The sequence below is a fragment of the Gopherus evgoodei genome, chromosome 1 (assembly GCF_007399415.2).
Source record: "Gopherus evgoodei ecotype Sinaloan lineage chromosome 1, rGopEvg1_v1.p, whole genome shotgun sequence".
Taxonomy (NCBI): domain Eukaryota; kingdom Metazoa; phylum Chordata; order Testudines; family Testudinidae; genus Gopherus; species Gopherus evgoodei.
In genome coordinates, this window is record NC_044322.1 from 201,410,188 (window position 1) to 201,425,554 (window position 15,367).

Here is a 15,367-nt window from a genome sequence, read left to right on the forward strand (position 1 = left end):
TTTAATAAAGCTGAAAACAATTATGAGTCAAATTAGCCAGGAGAGAGGGTTTTTGCCCCGAAAACAACAATCCTGGAATTCACAGAGAGAGGTTAGTTGGCTTAAATAAACCAGAGTGGCTTAGAAGGGAAGTGAAAGCAGCTCACGCTGTCTCACTCTCTCTCGTGTAAGAAAGCTAGCTTTCTCTCTCAGTTGTGGAATTTTCTTTTTGAGCAGAATTCCTTTCCCCAGCTGATTTGACTTATTGTTTATCAGCTTTGTGAAAATGTACTTTAAAGCACTGTGTGTGTGTTACTGGCTTGAACTTTATTCTGTTTGCATACAACAAATGTAGTCAAGTCATGATCTTTTGTGTCACTAAGCAACCATTAAATTTCAGATGTGTGATCAATATATATAGGTGGGGGATGGGGAGGCTTGGAAAGATTAAATGTAATGACACACATCTGGTTTCACTTCCCCCAAGACATTTAGTGATTTAAAAAAATTAATCCTTCCAACCTTAAATATAAATTAGAAGTGATCAACTTCCCCTTTTTTCTGTTGGTTTTGTGTGTTGTCTCTCTCGTTGAATGATTAAATTTTCATCAGTATATGTTGGTAAATGTTAATGTCGCTATACACACAAACTGACAAAAATATTTCTGTTGATGGTAATAAAAATGTACAGATAGGCAAAATAATAAAAATGCTGCTTGAAATCTTACTAGAGTCAAAATTCAGTGATTTAGACTTTTGAATTAGACTTGTGACAGACTAGTGAATTAATAGTATAAACAGGTGTGGTTTGGATTTTAAGGATATTTACATTGTCAACATGACAGGTCAAAATATACAGTTTGTGTTTTAATCGTTTGTAAAGCTTTAATTATCTGACCCACACTCCAATAAGTTCCCACAACTGTGAACATTTAAATAGATAAAAATCTAAAATAATGCTTAAAAATAAACATCAGTATCTGTTGAAATTCTGGGGAAAAAGTCAACTTCTGCAAAACCTATTTATGTTAATTGCTATAAATTGTAGAAAATTGATAAGAGAAGCAAAAAGTCACAAGGAAAACTCAATAGCCAGCAAAATTAAGGAAAATAAGGAGTTTTTTAAATATATGAGGAACAAAAGGAATCCTAATAATGGTATTGGTCCATTGCTAGATAAAATAGTACAATTTTCAATAATAATGCAGAAAAGGCAGTGTTCAATAAATATCTTCTGTGTTTAGGAAAAGGTCAGATGATTTCATAATCAAAAATTACAGAAGAGTGGTATAACGTCAATCAAAATGGATTTATGGAAAATAGATCCTGTCTAACTTCATCTTTTTCTGATGGGATTAGATTCTAAGGCCAGAAGAGACCATTGTGATAATCTAGTCTGACCTGCATAACACAGGCCATAGAACTACCCTGGAATAATTCATGTCCTTGAAAAAATCCACTTTTGATTTAGAAATCCACCACAACCTTTGGCAAATTGTTCCAATTGTTGATTACCCTCACTGTTAAAAATGTATGCCTTATTTCCGTGAGAAATTGTCTAGCTTCAGCTTCCAACCACTGGACCTTGTTATACCTTGAAGAGCTTATCAAATATTTACTCCCATGTCAAGAACTTGTAGACTGTGTTCAAGTCACCCCTTAATCTTCACTTTGTTAAGCTAAATAGATCAAGCTCCTTGAGTCTGTGGCCTACTACATTTAAATAGTAGATCGATGAAGTTGTGTTTCTCAGGGCTGTCAAAAAAAAAAAATAAATTTGCTCCTTGAGCACAGTAGTTAGGTTGACCTAACCCCCACTGTCAACCTAGCTACCACATCTTGGTATTAACTAAATTGATGGAAACACCCCTTTTGTCAGTATGGAAGTTTCTGCAGTACAGCGGCATAGCTGCAGCTGTTCTGCTGTAGCGCTTGTAGTATAAATGTAGCCTATCACTATAAGGCATGCTGTCTAATCCTTTAATCGTTCTCGTGGCTCTTCCAATCCCTTTCCAATTTATCAACATCCTTCTTGAATTGTGGACAACACAACTGGAGACAGTATTCCAGCAGCGGTCATACCAGTAACAAATACAGAGGTAAAATAACCTCTTTATTCCTACAAATTTTGATTTATGAAGATACTAATATTGATGTAATATACTTAAACATCTGTAAGGAATTTGGCATAGTGCTGCACAATATTTTGATTAAGAAACTAGAACTATACAAAATTAACATGGCACACATTAAATGTGCTAACTGATATGTCTCAAAATGTAATTGTAAATGGGAAATGATCATCGAGGAGATGTTTGCAAACAACACAGATTCAGAGAGCAGTAAGTAATGAAGAGGATGGATCACTGACACAGATGTATCTGGAACTACATCCAGTTCCCGTCAGTATCTTCAGGGAAAACTGAAGGCTGATAAAGTTCCCTGTGGAATGCTTTCAGGAAGCAAAATGGGGATACATCAGAATTACGGGGCATCACTAGCATACTCTTCAGGATCCTGAGCTCCATCTGTTCATCAGTAAACTTTGTTTAGGTTTTTATAAAAGATGCACCACATGGTTAGCATTTTAGACCATGTCCGTTAGGCCTTGCCTGTGGGTGGCAAATTAATAATTGTACATGGAGGAGTTATGGTTATGTTCATTGGTTGAATACTTGCATTTCTTAAAACATATTTTCCCCTAATGTGCAAATAGCACAAACTAGGTCACTAAGGCCAGAAGCAAACTTATTAGTACAGAGAATATATGCCATACTATGTCAAAACATTGTCTTTGCATTAATATTGTACAAATAAAAGTGTTTGGCATAGCCAGTACTTCCAAATTCAGATATCATCAAGAAAATAGCATTGAGAGGATTCTGTAGACTATTCCCTAAAGTGTATGAGGGAAGATGGGTAATACAACAAACTTGGTTACTTGGGGTACTTTACCTCTGCCCTCACACCTCCATCATTCTCCACATAAGCCTGCATAGGATGCATCCTTGAAGATAACAATATGAGCTACAGGTATTAATGCATGTGAAACTTTAGGGGGATTAGTATATCTTGGGCAAAGTTAGAAATTTTTGATTATTAATCTGTGTGATTTTGCTAATGTGGAATGGTGAGTGGAAGCTTGTGTCAAGGATTAAGAAAACGTGGGTGTAGTCTCACGGCACAATAATATTTTAAAATCTGAAACCATTTCTCTTACACTGGAGCATCAAAATCTAACATTTTTAATTATAAAACTGGCATTCCTTTAAACTTTCCCTATTTGAGTTGAAAGGCATTTTAAAAGCTTAACCTAAAGTAGGCATGGGATAATGGTTTCAAGCATGTTTTCTGTATCTAACAGGTATTCATTTCACATTTTAGATGTAATGTGTGTGGCAAAGAATTTTACGAGAAAGCTTTGTATAGAAGACATGTAAAGAAAGCCACTCATGGGAAGAAAGGGAGAGCAAAGCAAAATCTGGAACGTGTGTGTGAGCACTGTGGAAGAAAATTCACCCAACTGCGAGAATACAGACGACACATGAATAATCATGAGGGTACACAGAAAATAAGTGATTGTGTCTTTTCTGTAAAAATACTAATATTTTAACAATAATATGTTTAGGGTGTCCATGAGTGGGGAGCCACAGGGAAGTTGTTATGGATCATTAAGTCAACAGAAAGTAGGTTTACACTCATCCTGTTGTTTAACATGTTTCTAGAGACTTCCAAAAGTAGACATTAGAATCCTTCTAAAACCTTATAGCACTGGTCATGCAAATAGACACAAAAGGTGTATTTTCAGTACTCTGTGAAGGATTTTAATAAAAACACATTTTTCAGGAGTTTCTGAGAGACTTGGTTAAAGTTTTTTGTGTGGGGCAAGGAATTAATATTGTGTAAAAAATTATAAAAATATTCAACTTCTAAATAAGTGTGCCTCTCAAAAAAAAAAAAAAAAAGCAAGAGTGTAAGTGTCTGAAACCAACCACTCTCAAATTCTTAAAAATAGTGTTTCCTTTTTTTAGACTGAAATTTGTCAGTTCATTAGTTTACAGTGGAAACTAAAACCTTTAAGCATTTTGGGGACAATATGAACAGAACGGTTGTAATTAAAAAGTTTCCAACATATGCATAAGCATTTCATAAGGAAACTCAGCAAATGACTTGGAATAATGGAATAGTCTGACTATGTACTTCTTCACACAGTTTGCTATATTGTGGCAAAAATCACTTTTTCTAAACATCTTACCCATAAAGGACTGTTAATAATAAGTCTAAAATCTCATTCAGTGCTGGGGTAGAAATTTAAGTGTTTACATTTAAAAAAAGAAGCACTTATAATGTTCCATAATAATTTTCTGCCGTAAATCTGTAGCAGCGGTAATATAGGAAGTCAGTGCTGAGATTGTTTGTTTCTTTTGTACGTCAGTGGAAATAGTAGGTTTATATATATATATATATATATATATATATATATATATATATATGTGTGTGTATATATATATATATATATATATATATATATGTGTGTGTGTGTGTATATATATAAATAAATTTTTTATATATACACACACAAATTTTTTATATATACACACACAATATTATTATATATAATTTATAATTGTGTATATATAATATAATATTATACATAATAATTTTGATACACGCTGTCTGGAGGAAGAAATAATTTGTGGCCAATATCAAACTAGGGATTTCAGGCTCAGTGGAAGATGGACACACAACTTTGCGGAAATTAACAAAAATCAGTGGAGTAGGATTTGGTTTAGCAAGGTGCCAGGCAGTACCTTTGGGGGAGAGATGGTACCAAACAGAAGGGCAGAACAGGAGACATGGGTGTAACAGTGAGATTCTGTGCCTCAGGCACTCCTAAGGCCATACACACAATATGGAGATACGCTCCATATAAGTGCCTATGTAAAGTTTCAGGGCTTTTTCTGTGCCTGCACAGATCCCCATTAACTGTCTGTTGCATCTCTATGAATGGAGATTGTAGCCTTTCCTTACCTTTGATACCTCTCTACTAGTTAACCCAACCTGTTACTTCTACCTCACAGATTTAAATGAAAATGTATAGTTAGACAAAATATGGTTTTAAGAAACAGAAGCACCATAAACACAGAGAGAAGCTTTAAAACCTAATCTCCTGGTGGCATTTCAGAATGATATATAATGGAATAGAATGAAATAAAAAGAAACTTTAACTATATCATAAAACATTTTCTGAAATCAAATAACTTGTTTAGGAGATGGTTTGTTGGAGATGTTCAAAAGCAGACTAGAAGTAAGATCCTTTTAAGGGAAAATTCTGTCCAGCAATGGAATAGTTTAGATGGGCCACAAGATTTTTGTCAGCCTCTCCTCTTCTGACGTTCTGTAACTTACAGGCAAAGCACAATTTAGTAATGATTGTGTTGTAACTCTTGACCTCTATATATGAGGTTCAGCTATATTTCTAGGATGAGATTTCCTAACCCACTCAGCATTGGCCTTCAAAGAACAAGGCCATGCTGAGTACTTGTGAAAATAGCCCCTGTAATATATTATTCATTTGTATTACAACAGGACCCAAAGGCCCCAGTGCAATACAAATGTATAGTAGGAGGCTCTTCCCTCCAAAAGCTCAATCTGGATTAACATATCTGATATAGTTGTGTATCCTTCCCTCTAGTAGACTCTTGCTCTGGGAGAGGGGTTTTGCAGCGCTCTTCAAATATTATATAATGCACTCAAAATTTGTAAATAAGATTTTCTCTCTGATATGTGACTAGCAATTGTACCTCATGGTTATCTATGAGAACAGTGGTTTTCAACCCTTTTTTTCATTGGCGGATGCCTGAAAAATTTCAGATGGAGATACAGACCCCTTTGGAAATCTTAGACATAGTCTAAGGGGTCCGTATCGCCATCTGAAACTTTTCAGGCATCCACCAATGAAAAAAGGGATTGAAGACCACTGTTCTGTGGTAACAACAACCTTTCGCTGACTCCTTAGACATAGTCTGTGGACTGCCAGAGGTCTGCGGACCGCAGGTTGAAAACCACTGTATTACAACGTTGTCTTTTGTGCCTGGAATTTGTTGTTCTCATTTACACAGATTTACATAAACTAATAATCTTCCTTCTCTTGTTTTGGTGATCAGGTGTTAAGCCTTTTGAATGTCTGACTTGTGGAGTAGCCTGGGCTGATGCACGTTCCTTGAAGCGTCATGTGAGGACACATACTGGAGAACGACCATATGTCTGTCCAGTATGCAATGAAGCTTACATAGATGCCCGGACACTACGGAAGCATATGACCAAGTTCCACAGGGATTATGTACCTTGCAAAATTATGTTGGAAAAGGACACCCTTCAGTTTCATAACCAGGGGACGCAAGTGGAACATGCCATCAGTATTTTAACAGCAGACATGCAAGAACAAGAAACCGAGATTAGCATTGGCAGTGAGGAGATTGAGACTGTGGTAGTGGCAGGAGAAACAATTGAAGCTGTTGCAGCTACTGAGGAATGTACATCAGTATCCACTCTTTCTGACCAAAGCATCATGCAAGTGGTGAATTACGTATTGGCACAACAGCAGGGACAGAAAATAGCTGAAGTTACACAAGCCATTGAAACTGTAAAAGTAGAAGTGGCCCACATTTCAGAAACAGAGTGAACACCATCCCTAACAGAGAGCAAGAAGAGTGCAGTATTGTCATGTAACAAGCTAAATATTAACTGTATTTGAGGCTTACAGTAATACTGACTTTCAGATACTTAATTTCCTATATTGAGTTTCTTGGGTGCAGAATGATATTGCACAATGCACTGATTTAAAAAAAAAAGGTAAAAATGTGGATACTTCATTACTGAGCAAGAGTTTGGAAGACCGATTTCTGCATCAGTCATAATCAGTTATTACAGAAAGGTCTAAAAATAAAATATTTCCTGTGTAATGGCAGTAAGTATCATGTTGTAAATTTTTTTATGAACTTTTACAAAGAAGCTGTGCTAGACTTGTACAGCTGTTTCAGTAGAATTTTGCCTTTGTTTTAATATGTATTTCATCAGGGTCAGTGAATGAAGTTTAAGTGATGGGTTCTGTCCTCTTTTCTTTCACTCCCCAAATCAGGGGATGTTGGACTGCTGTGGAGTGTGTGTTGCCTTGTGAGGGGCTGGAAACCTGTGATATGGGGTCTTTTGCCTTTAGGTAGATGTGCTAATTGTGTATAAATCTGCAAAGCGTGCTTCAGAAATTTTGCAAAATTAGCTTAAACTCCTCAGGACTGTGTGGCAGGTCAGTACACTTAAGGATTCTGCAAACCATTGTAAAATGACTTGCATAACCATATAACTGTAACCAAATTTACTCAGTGAGGCCCATTGGAATCTGGGGAAAAAAACTCTGTCACTGGCGAGCAGTTACTTCCATAAGTACAATGGGATCAGTAGGGCTACTCAAATAAGTAACTGCTCTTCAGTGTGAATAAGGGGTTTAGTCTGGCCCGATATGTGCAACCCTGTTTAATTTATTTTGCTAATTGTTCAGTTGTGTAAACAAAGCTTTACACTGCTTCGTTGTACTTACCCAAGGTAGGAGAACTAATGATGGATGTAGAACTCTTCTAATTTTATATTAAATTTATGTGGAAATTTCCACATGAAAAAAGTTAAGTGTAATTGGGTGCAGTTCTTTGGGAGTGGGACACTGTAGAAATCATCTGGTTTTCCAAGTACTGTATCATGGAAAATTGTTATTGAGAAGCGGGGATGGTGGCAGTTGTTAATTCCAAAATGGGACAGACAGTAGCATTGGGATTGAATAATATGAATGTCATAATATGTTAAAAACTAAATTTGTGACATATGCTGGAAATCTCCAAAGGCATATTACACCACAGCTACATGAAGACACATGTAAGGCAAGCTGTTAACCCTGTTGCATCTCCTCATCTTTGTGGAAGAACTTACAGTCTCTGCAGGATAATGTGTTAAAATAAAATGAAGTGGAAATATTTGTTCTAATATTAAAGAAATCATATGCAATGAAGTTGCTAGTATCTTTCTCAGTGAATATATAATTCCCCTGGCTTTTGCTGGAAGCAGAAGCCCTGTCTCTGTCTCTCCCAGCCCTGCCAATCTCTCATACTTGATAAAATCATTGTATCATGGCCATACTGTTATGTATATATTGAGACCTGCCAATCCACTTTCATGTGTATTAAAGCAACATGTATGTTTGGCATATTTGAAATTCATTCTTTCAGTAAGATACAGCTCCAGATTGAAGGCAACAGACGTATGGCAATGAATGAGAGAGACAGCGTCATCCAATCCTATACGCGCAACAGGCGAAAAATGAACGACTTAAGCACGTATGTACATGAGGATAGTTAAGACCACCTTTGAATTAGTATCCTTGTATTAGTTTCAGCCTGTGTGGTGGTATAATCTACTCTCATTCTGTAATATGCATACTGAGAGTGTTTAGTTCAGGGACTAAACAGAAGTGTAGATGTAGTTTAGAGTTCATGTTCTGAAATGATATAGCATAAAAGCTTGTACTGCAAAAGTATTCAACGGGGTAAGACCACTGGTCCCTGCTAGATAAACTTAACAAATTTGGTAATTACAATTTTTTTCTGCAGCCTGTGAAACTGGCTTGCCTTACACATTAACAAAATATGGGGCAAAATCCCTGACAAGGTGTCTAACTCATCTGAATTAACCTCTCTATAATCTTCCATCACTTAGCTGAAATATCTCAATTTAATAGGCTGTAAAACAGACCACTTCTGTGTATTTTGCATGCATGTAGATAAACTGTTGAAAATCTTACTTTTTAAAAAGCAATAACTAATGTAATTACATTGAGTTACTGCCTTGGGTCTGAACTGAGCTGTAGGTTACTGTATTCCAAAGATCAAAATGTCTTCTGTGAGAACTAAACATGATGGTGATTTCATATTATTCACCTACACCTTGTAACCTCTTATAATTGTGCTAGTCTCGAAATATTGCGATGGAGTAAAATTGCACAAAACATACACTTGAAAAAATAGTGCTAGTTGTATTTTCCTGAACACTTGTATACCCAAAAACATTATGGACAAGCACCCAGGAAAGATCAGTCCATCATAATATAAACTAAAAACAGAGGTAAGTGTAACAGTTCTTATAGCCATTATAATGTGAAAAGATTTTAATAGATTGTTAGGTAAATTTCCAGATTTTCTGAGTACTAGTAATTTATGCATAAGTATATATTGATAAAGTTGTGAGGAAACATGTTCAGGATAACTATTTGTAAATATTGTTTAGAACTTCAGTTGTATATTCAGTGTACTACCTTACAACACAATACTTGTTAGCATCTTAATTAATCCTTGGACACTTTTATTTGTCCATTTCTCTGGAGACAAAGGAGTCTGTTGAATTTAAAAGAAAAAAAGTATAATGCCTTCTGTAGGAATGAAAATATTTGTTTTAATTGGCTTTATGACCTGCCACTCAATAAAATTACAGAAAAGTTGTTACATAAAAAATCAAGCCAGGAATATGAAAGTTAAAGGCTATGGGACCTCTTCCTTAATACGTACAGTTGTGCCTTAATTTTTTTCAGAATGGCATACAGTAAGTAGGGGAGTATCATTTTTAGCCTTGCTGTTCCTGGATTTGTGAGGTTGCCTTTTATTTTTTTTTAATATACCTCTTAAATTACTAGCTTGAGAGGTTACTACTCTAGCACAATTTTTGTGAAATCAGGCCATAAACATGAGCATTTGATTGTGGAAGCTAGATTTTTTGTTTATAAAAACTCATGAGAAACTCAGTCTATTTCTGAAGTATTCCTACTAAATTCCTGGACACTGAATTAAAACGTCTTTGGTTTGTACATTCTGCTGTTTTGGTTGGTGTTAGATGTATAAAGTTCTGGTTATTTCTGTCATTAAATAAACTGATCTTTGCCATTAATTATTTTTAAGCAACTTTCTTTTCAGAAAAGCTCACTCCAGAATTATACTTTTTGTGATCTGTGGCCACAGAATTCATGTTTAATTGCAAACTACTGAAGGGACTCAGTTACCGGACTGCAGTGAACAATTCACGTTTTACAATTCTGGATGGCCAGATTAACTCCTTCCTAGAGAGTTAGATGTGAAGAACATAAATCATAGCAATTTCTCATGCGTCTGCATTAGTCTCATGAGACCTTGAGGTCACTGGCTTTTTACTATGATATGGTGGTCCCTTTCAAATGAAGGGTGAGGGCAGGAAGGGGACTGCTTTATGCTCAAGACCTTTGCATATTTTACTTAATTCCAGGCTTTCTGCTATATAATTTATGAGGCAGGACCACAGCCTGCTCTCTCTCCCACCCAGTTGATTTCCCGGTTTATGTATGTTGATATGCATTCAGTGTGTGGGTAACTTTTGTTTTGACCAGTAACTGAAATTGTAGAAGTTATCTGGCTAAAAGCTGGAAGTTTCCACAGTTGGTAACTTGTCCCCCAGAAAGATGCAATAATGGCAGTGATTTTTGCTATCCAGCAAGCACTCAAGGGCTTTGGTTCTGAGGCAGAGAGGAACAATCTGTTAGGCAGCAGCTGCCATTACTTCTGATTTGGAATGTGCTGGGGGGGAAGTGTGTGAATGGAGGTTTGAATCTTTTGTTCCATGTCCTGTTAATCCTTGGCCCCAATTAGCTGCACACTCCTTCTCATTCTGATATGCCAGTATGTCCAACAATAGTGAACAGTCATATCATTTTGTTAAAATGATCAGTGAGGAACTAGTTAAGATTGACACTTCAGTTATCACCTACAGAGCAAACACCCGGTTGAGATCCTACTTCCCTGTTGCACTGTTTGTTTTCCTGCAGGCTCAGGCAGACATTGCTGCATCAGTTTATGAGCAATTCATATTTTGGTTTTCTTTGCACTCACAGTTGTTATAGACTTGCATTCTTTTACTGTTTCTCTATTATTAATAAAGGTTTATATTGCAGTAGCATTTAGAGATCAAGGTGTAGTTTGTTCATTGAGTAGCAGAAAAGTGAGTTACAGCTTACAATCAATATAACTTGCTAGTTTTAGAATTACCTTAACATGAGGATGCCAGTAGCCTTTTCATACAACTGTTTGCACAACAGCAGTTGAAAGAACACCTACAGTGGGATTTGATGACACATGGATATTAAATGCATTCATGTTTAGACTTGTACTGCACAAAGCAAGGTACAGACTCTTTGCACATGAAACAGCCCTTTTGTTCCCCTATTTAGCTGATCCCCTCCTAAGCAAACCCACCCAAAATAAATTTAAAAATTGTGGAACTAACATGATGTTTATCACCATTATATTGTTCACTCTGCTTGTGTATTTTATGCCTTTTCTCCTCCTGGGTCTGTCTTGTCTAGTTAGACAATATTGTCACATTGTGAGAAGAATCACTGGAATGACTTACCAAGGATCATGGTGAATTCTCCATCACTGACCATTTTTAAATAAAATCGGATGTTTTTTTAAAAGATGCACTCTAGGACTTATTTATGGGGATATCTACAGCCTGAGTTATACAGAAGGTCAGATTAGATGACCACAGTGGTCCCTTGGACTATATGAAATTATGAATTGTTTTCTTGTACTGATGTCTCCTGTCTTAAACTGTAAGCTTTGTGAGGCAGGGACTGTCTTTCTGGGATGTGTGTTCAGCACCTAGCACAGTGGGGTCCAGGTCAATGACTGGGGCTCCTAGGTGCTACAGTAATACAAATAATCCAGCCTTATCTTCCTTATGATATTGTTATCCAGGGATAGGATAGGAGGAAATACATAGAGAAGTATTTGAGATCAGGAAAAGGGTGAAGGATCCTGGGCAGGTGCCTACTTTGGGGCAGAACAGAGTAGGCATGTGGTGGTCTCAAGCCAATCATGGGGTAACCCCATCTGCAGAATTTAGGTATGAGAATGGAGTTCTTAACTCATGGTTGGCTAACTACTGTCTGCTGAAGAAATCAGCTCGATGAGGGATTCTCAACCTGGGTGTCTTTCTAGGAAGCCAAGACGATGCAGGCCAAATTTGAGTAAAAGGGGCATTGCAAGTTGGCACTATTGTAGAAGGGTGGATCCAATTTTTTTTTTAAAGCAACTTAAGTGAGGCATAATTCAAAAAAGGTTGAGAACCTCTGTGCTAGATAATTTTGTTCCTAGTAGGTGAAGGGCCATGGGAGTTGCACCAAGATGACGACACCATTTTAACAGTTTGATTCCTTCCTGACCAGGGGGGGAAAGACACGCTTTCCCTCTTGATAGAATATAGTGCAGCGCTGTTCTTCGTGAGGACCTGGACTGTGGTTCCTTCCACAAGTCCAAAGGAATGAAATAAGCACTGTGGATAAGGTACTGGAAGTGTCCTTGGGGGATTCCCCTCTCAGAAGCCATTCATCCAATTGCAGGTAAATACACATTCCTTACCATCTCAGGTAGGCAGCCGCTACTGCCAGGCACTTTGTGAATACTCTCGGCAGGACTGTAGACAAGCTGAAAGGGTACTCTGTATGGGTAGTGGTTGTAGCTCACTATAAACACGTCCTGAAGATTGAGAGCTGCAAATCAATGCTAAACTTTTAAAGAATTGAGAGAGGCTAGTGTTGCTCATCAATTTGAATTGGTCCATAAACTTTAGTCATCTCAAGTCCAGTAGACTTATTTCCTCTCTCTTTGGGATATAAGGAATTAGTAAGCATAGGAACCCCTCCCTCAGAAGTCCTGAGGTGGTAAAACTGTGGTTCTTAATAGACATAAGAAATCCACTTCTTCCCTCAGTTGTTTCATGAGATGGATCTGTGAAAAGGGACAGCAAAGTGGGGTAGGGAGCAAGAACTGGACTTGTATAGAGCAGGCTCTGGTTATAAATCTCCATTGCCTATTGTTCTGAGGTAATCATAGCCCGTGTCTGAAAAAAATGGGATTGGGAGAAGGATGGTGGGATTGGCACCCAACTATTGACTTGAATATCAAACTTCGTGATGGTAGAGAGGGATGGGGCTCTCTTGCAGAAGCAGCAAGATGTCTTAGATGAGTAATCAACAGCTGTCTTCTGCTGATAGGAGGAAGTTCTGTCAGAAATAGCCCTGGTATCTAAATGGCTTTCTCCTCCGGGGAAGTGTATCAATACCCATTGCCCCCACTGTTGCCTATTCTCCTTAGGTTATATAATAGTTCATCTGTGCACGAGCGCCATAGGTCTGGCCCTTGGAAGGGTGATCTTCAGTGGATGTTCAATTGAACAGATGTAACAAAGCTGCCCTCGTGGTGATGGATGTGGCTATTGAATAGACAGCTGTATCAGAGGTTTCCAAGGACTGCTCAGAGGGAAGTTCTAGCTGCTAACTCATCCTGCCAAAATGATGGCTTTCAAGCCAACCCTCACTTCCTCTGGAAGCTTGTCAATGAATAGGGATATTCTATCCAAGCACAGTCTCATTTAGTAAATACAGCTTGATAGTTGGCTATGTGCCACTATAGCCACCTAGAAATAGGCCTTTCTGCCTAAGAGGTCAAGGATCTTTGTCTTTTGAGTAGCTTTAGGGGGTCCTGTTCATTTGGAAATCCTTTTTGAGGGAGTTATCTGTTGTTAGTGTTGGAGACCAAGGCTGGGAGACTAGAATGCAGAATGTTCAATTCTATGTGCATTCTCTTCTACAACCAATAATCTAATGTCCATAATGTCTACCTTTCCTTGTAATTCCTGAAAGGAGTCTACTAGCAGGAAGTGGTTGTGGAGAGGATGAAGAATAAATCCTTAGTAGTTAACTAGAAAGAGGTTAAGAAGAATTTCCTGTGGCCTATGACATCCTTTCATTCAGGGAAGAGGCTCCGTGGTAGAAGTTGCTCTTAGAGCAGTTGGTAGGTGCCCATCTCAGTGCAGTACTGTGATTCAGGGCCAAACTCAGTCTGAAGGTTGAGGACAGCTGCCTGAAGGGGTAATAGACCTGTTCTCAGTACTAATGACAGGAACCTTAATCAGAGTCTTATTTACAGTTACTAAAAGAGCAGGATCTCTTGCAAGAGACACCCTGCTGCATGAAATGAACATCTTTCTGAATCTGACATACCCCTCATGGATTGCTCTAGGAGGTAGAGCTTTAGCCAAGTGCCTCTGCAGTATCAGACAAAGCAGTGGGATGCACCCCTATCTTTGGGGTGACTGTTTCTATTATTTCAGCTAGTGGTTCCATGGAAGAGCTCAATTGTTCACATTTAGCCTGAGTGAAGATCAGTTGTTACACCCAGCATGCTCTACTAACTAACCAATTACCCTCTAATACATTTTCACACCAGAAGACTGCTTATCTGCTACATTTAAACAAACAGATTTCTTACCTAATGTGAAACAAAGGGTTTAACTGCCTCCTCCTTGACCCTTTTCTAGAGTGAGGTTGCTTCAGACAAAGCTGCCACGGAGATTATACAAAGACTCAAGCTACTAGGAGGATAAAGTCTATACTAACAAATCTGTATGTGCCAAGTTAGTGTAAATGTCAGTTTTCTTTAGGATATGAAAATAAAAGATTTTACTAAAGTGAGAAGCTATTAGGCAAAACAGATGGAATTCAACTGGGCCTGTGTTGTATCCAATAGTACCAAATTGTGAAGGGTTGTCAAAGTAAACTATCTCCATTAAAATCTACAAGCTGATGGCAGCTTTTTCTTGCTTTAAATTTTGTTAATCTCGCAAAGTCTGACCCTCCAAGCTCCATCCCCTTTCTCTAACAATTTTTGAACACCATCTGATCAATTCTAAAATTTCAATAAATGATCTAGGCATCAGTGACTGTAACCCTATTGATTTTGGAGGACAACTGCACCCTCAAAAGCTGGACATGGGGGACATATGTAGCTGCTGTCTTCTGTTGATGACACCTATTAACACCTTGCCCTATTACATGTTGATACCTTACAGCAAAGAAGAAAAAACTGCTTTCTCTGCTGGGAGTTGAGAAGAGAGGTTGCTTCCATCCATCCTTCCACATCAAAGCCTGCTCCAGGAAGGGGGAAGATAGGGCACTATCCATCCCACTTTTCACAGTAGGGCTCAGGTGGAGAAAGGTAGTTGATGGGGGTGGGGGAGGAGAGAATAAGCCTGATTAGGACAACAGAGAAAGCTGCTGTAGGGGAAAGGAGCATGGCAGGAATGATAGGGCATGGGGAAAGAGAAACCTTTACCATGAAGGGGAGGATGAGGGGATGTTTCTATAGGTGGTGGTGGGAGAAGAGAGGGATGCAAGAAAATCCTGGTGTGCACAATAAGCTCTACCTACAGAAGCTATTAAGTATACTCCACCTTCAACTTCTTTTGACTGCTACTCAGTGCC

The 15,367-nt window shown here is 38.0% G+C and overlaps 1 protein-coding gene across 1 annotated transcript in view; it reads left to right on the forward strand.

Moving 5' to 3' along the window:
* The window catches only part of ZBTB11 (zinc finger and BTB domain containing 11), a 43,839-nt gene extending 33,876 nt beyond the window's left edge, over window positions 1–9,963 (forward strand). Inside the window, exons 10-11 of the mRNA XM_030582427.1 lie at window positions 3,364–3,539; window positions 6,147–9,963. Coding sequence (XP_030438287.1) covers window positions 3,364–3,539; window positions 6,147–6,664 — 694 coding nt within the window. The 3' untranslated portion in view covers window positions 6,665–9,963. The remainder of the gene's footprint in view (window positions 1–3,363; window positions 3,540–6,146) is intronic.
* The last annotated feature ends 5,404 nt before the right edge of the window (window positions 9,964–15,367 follow it).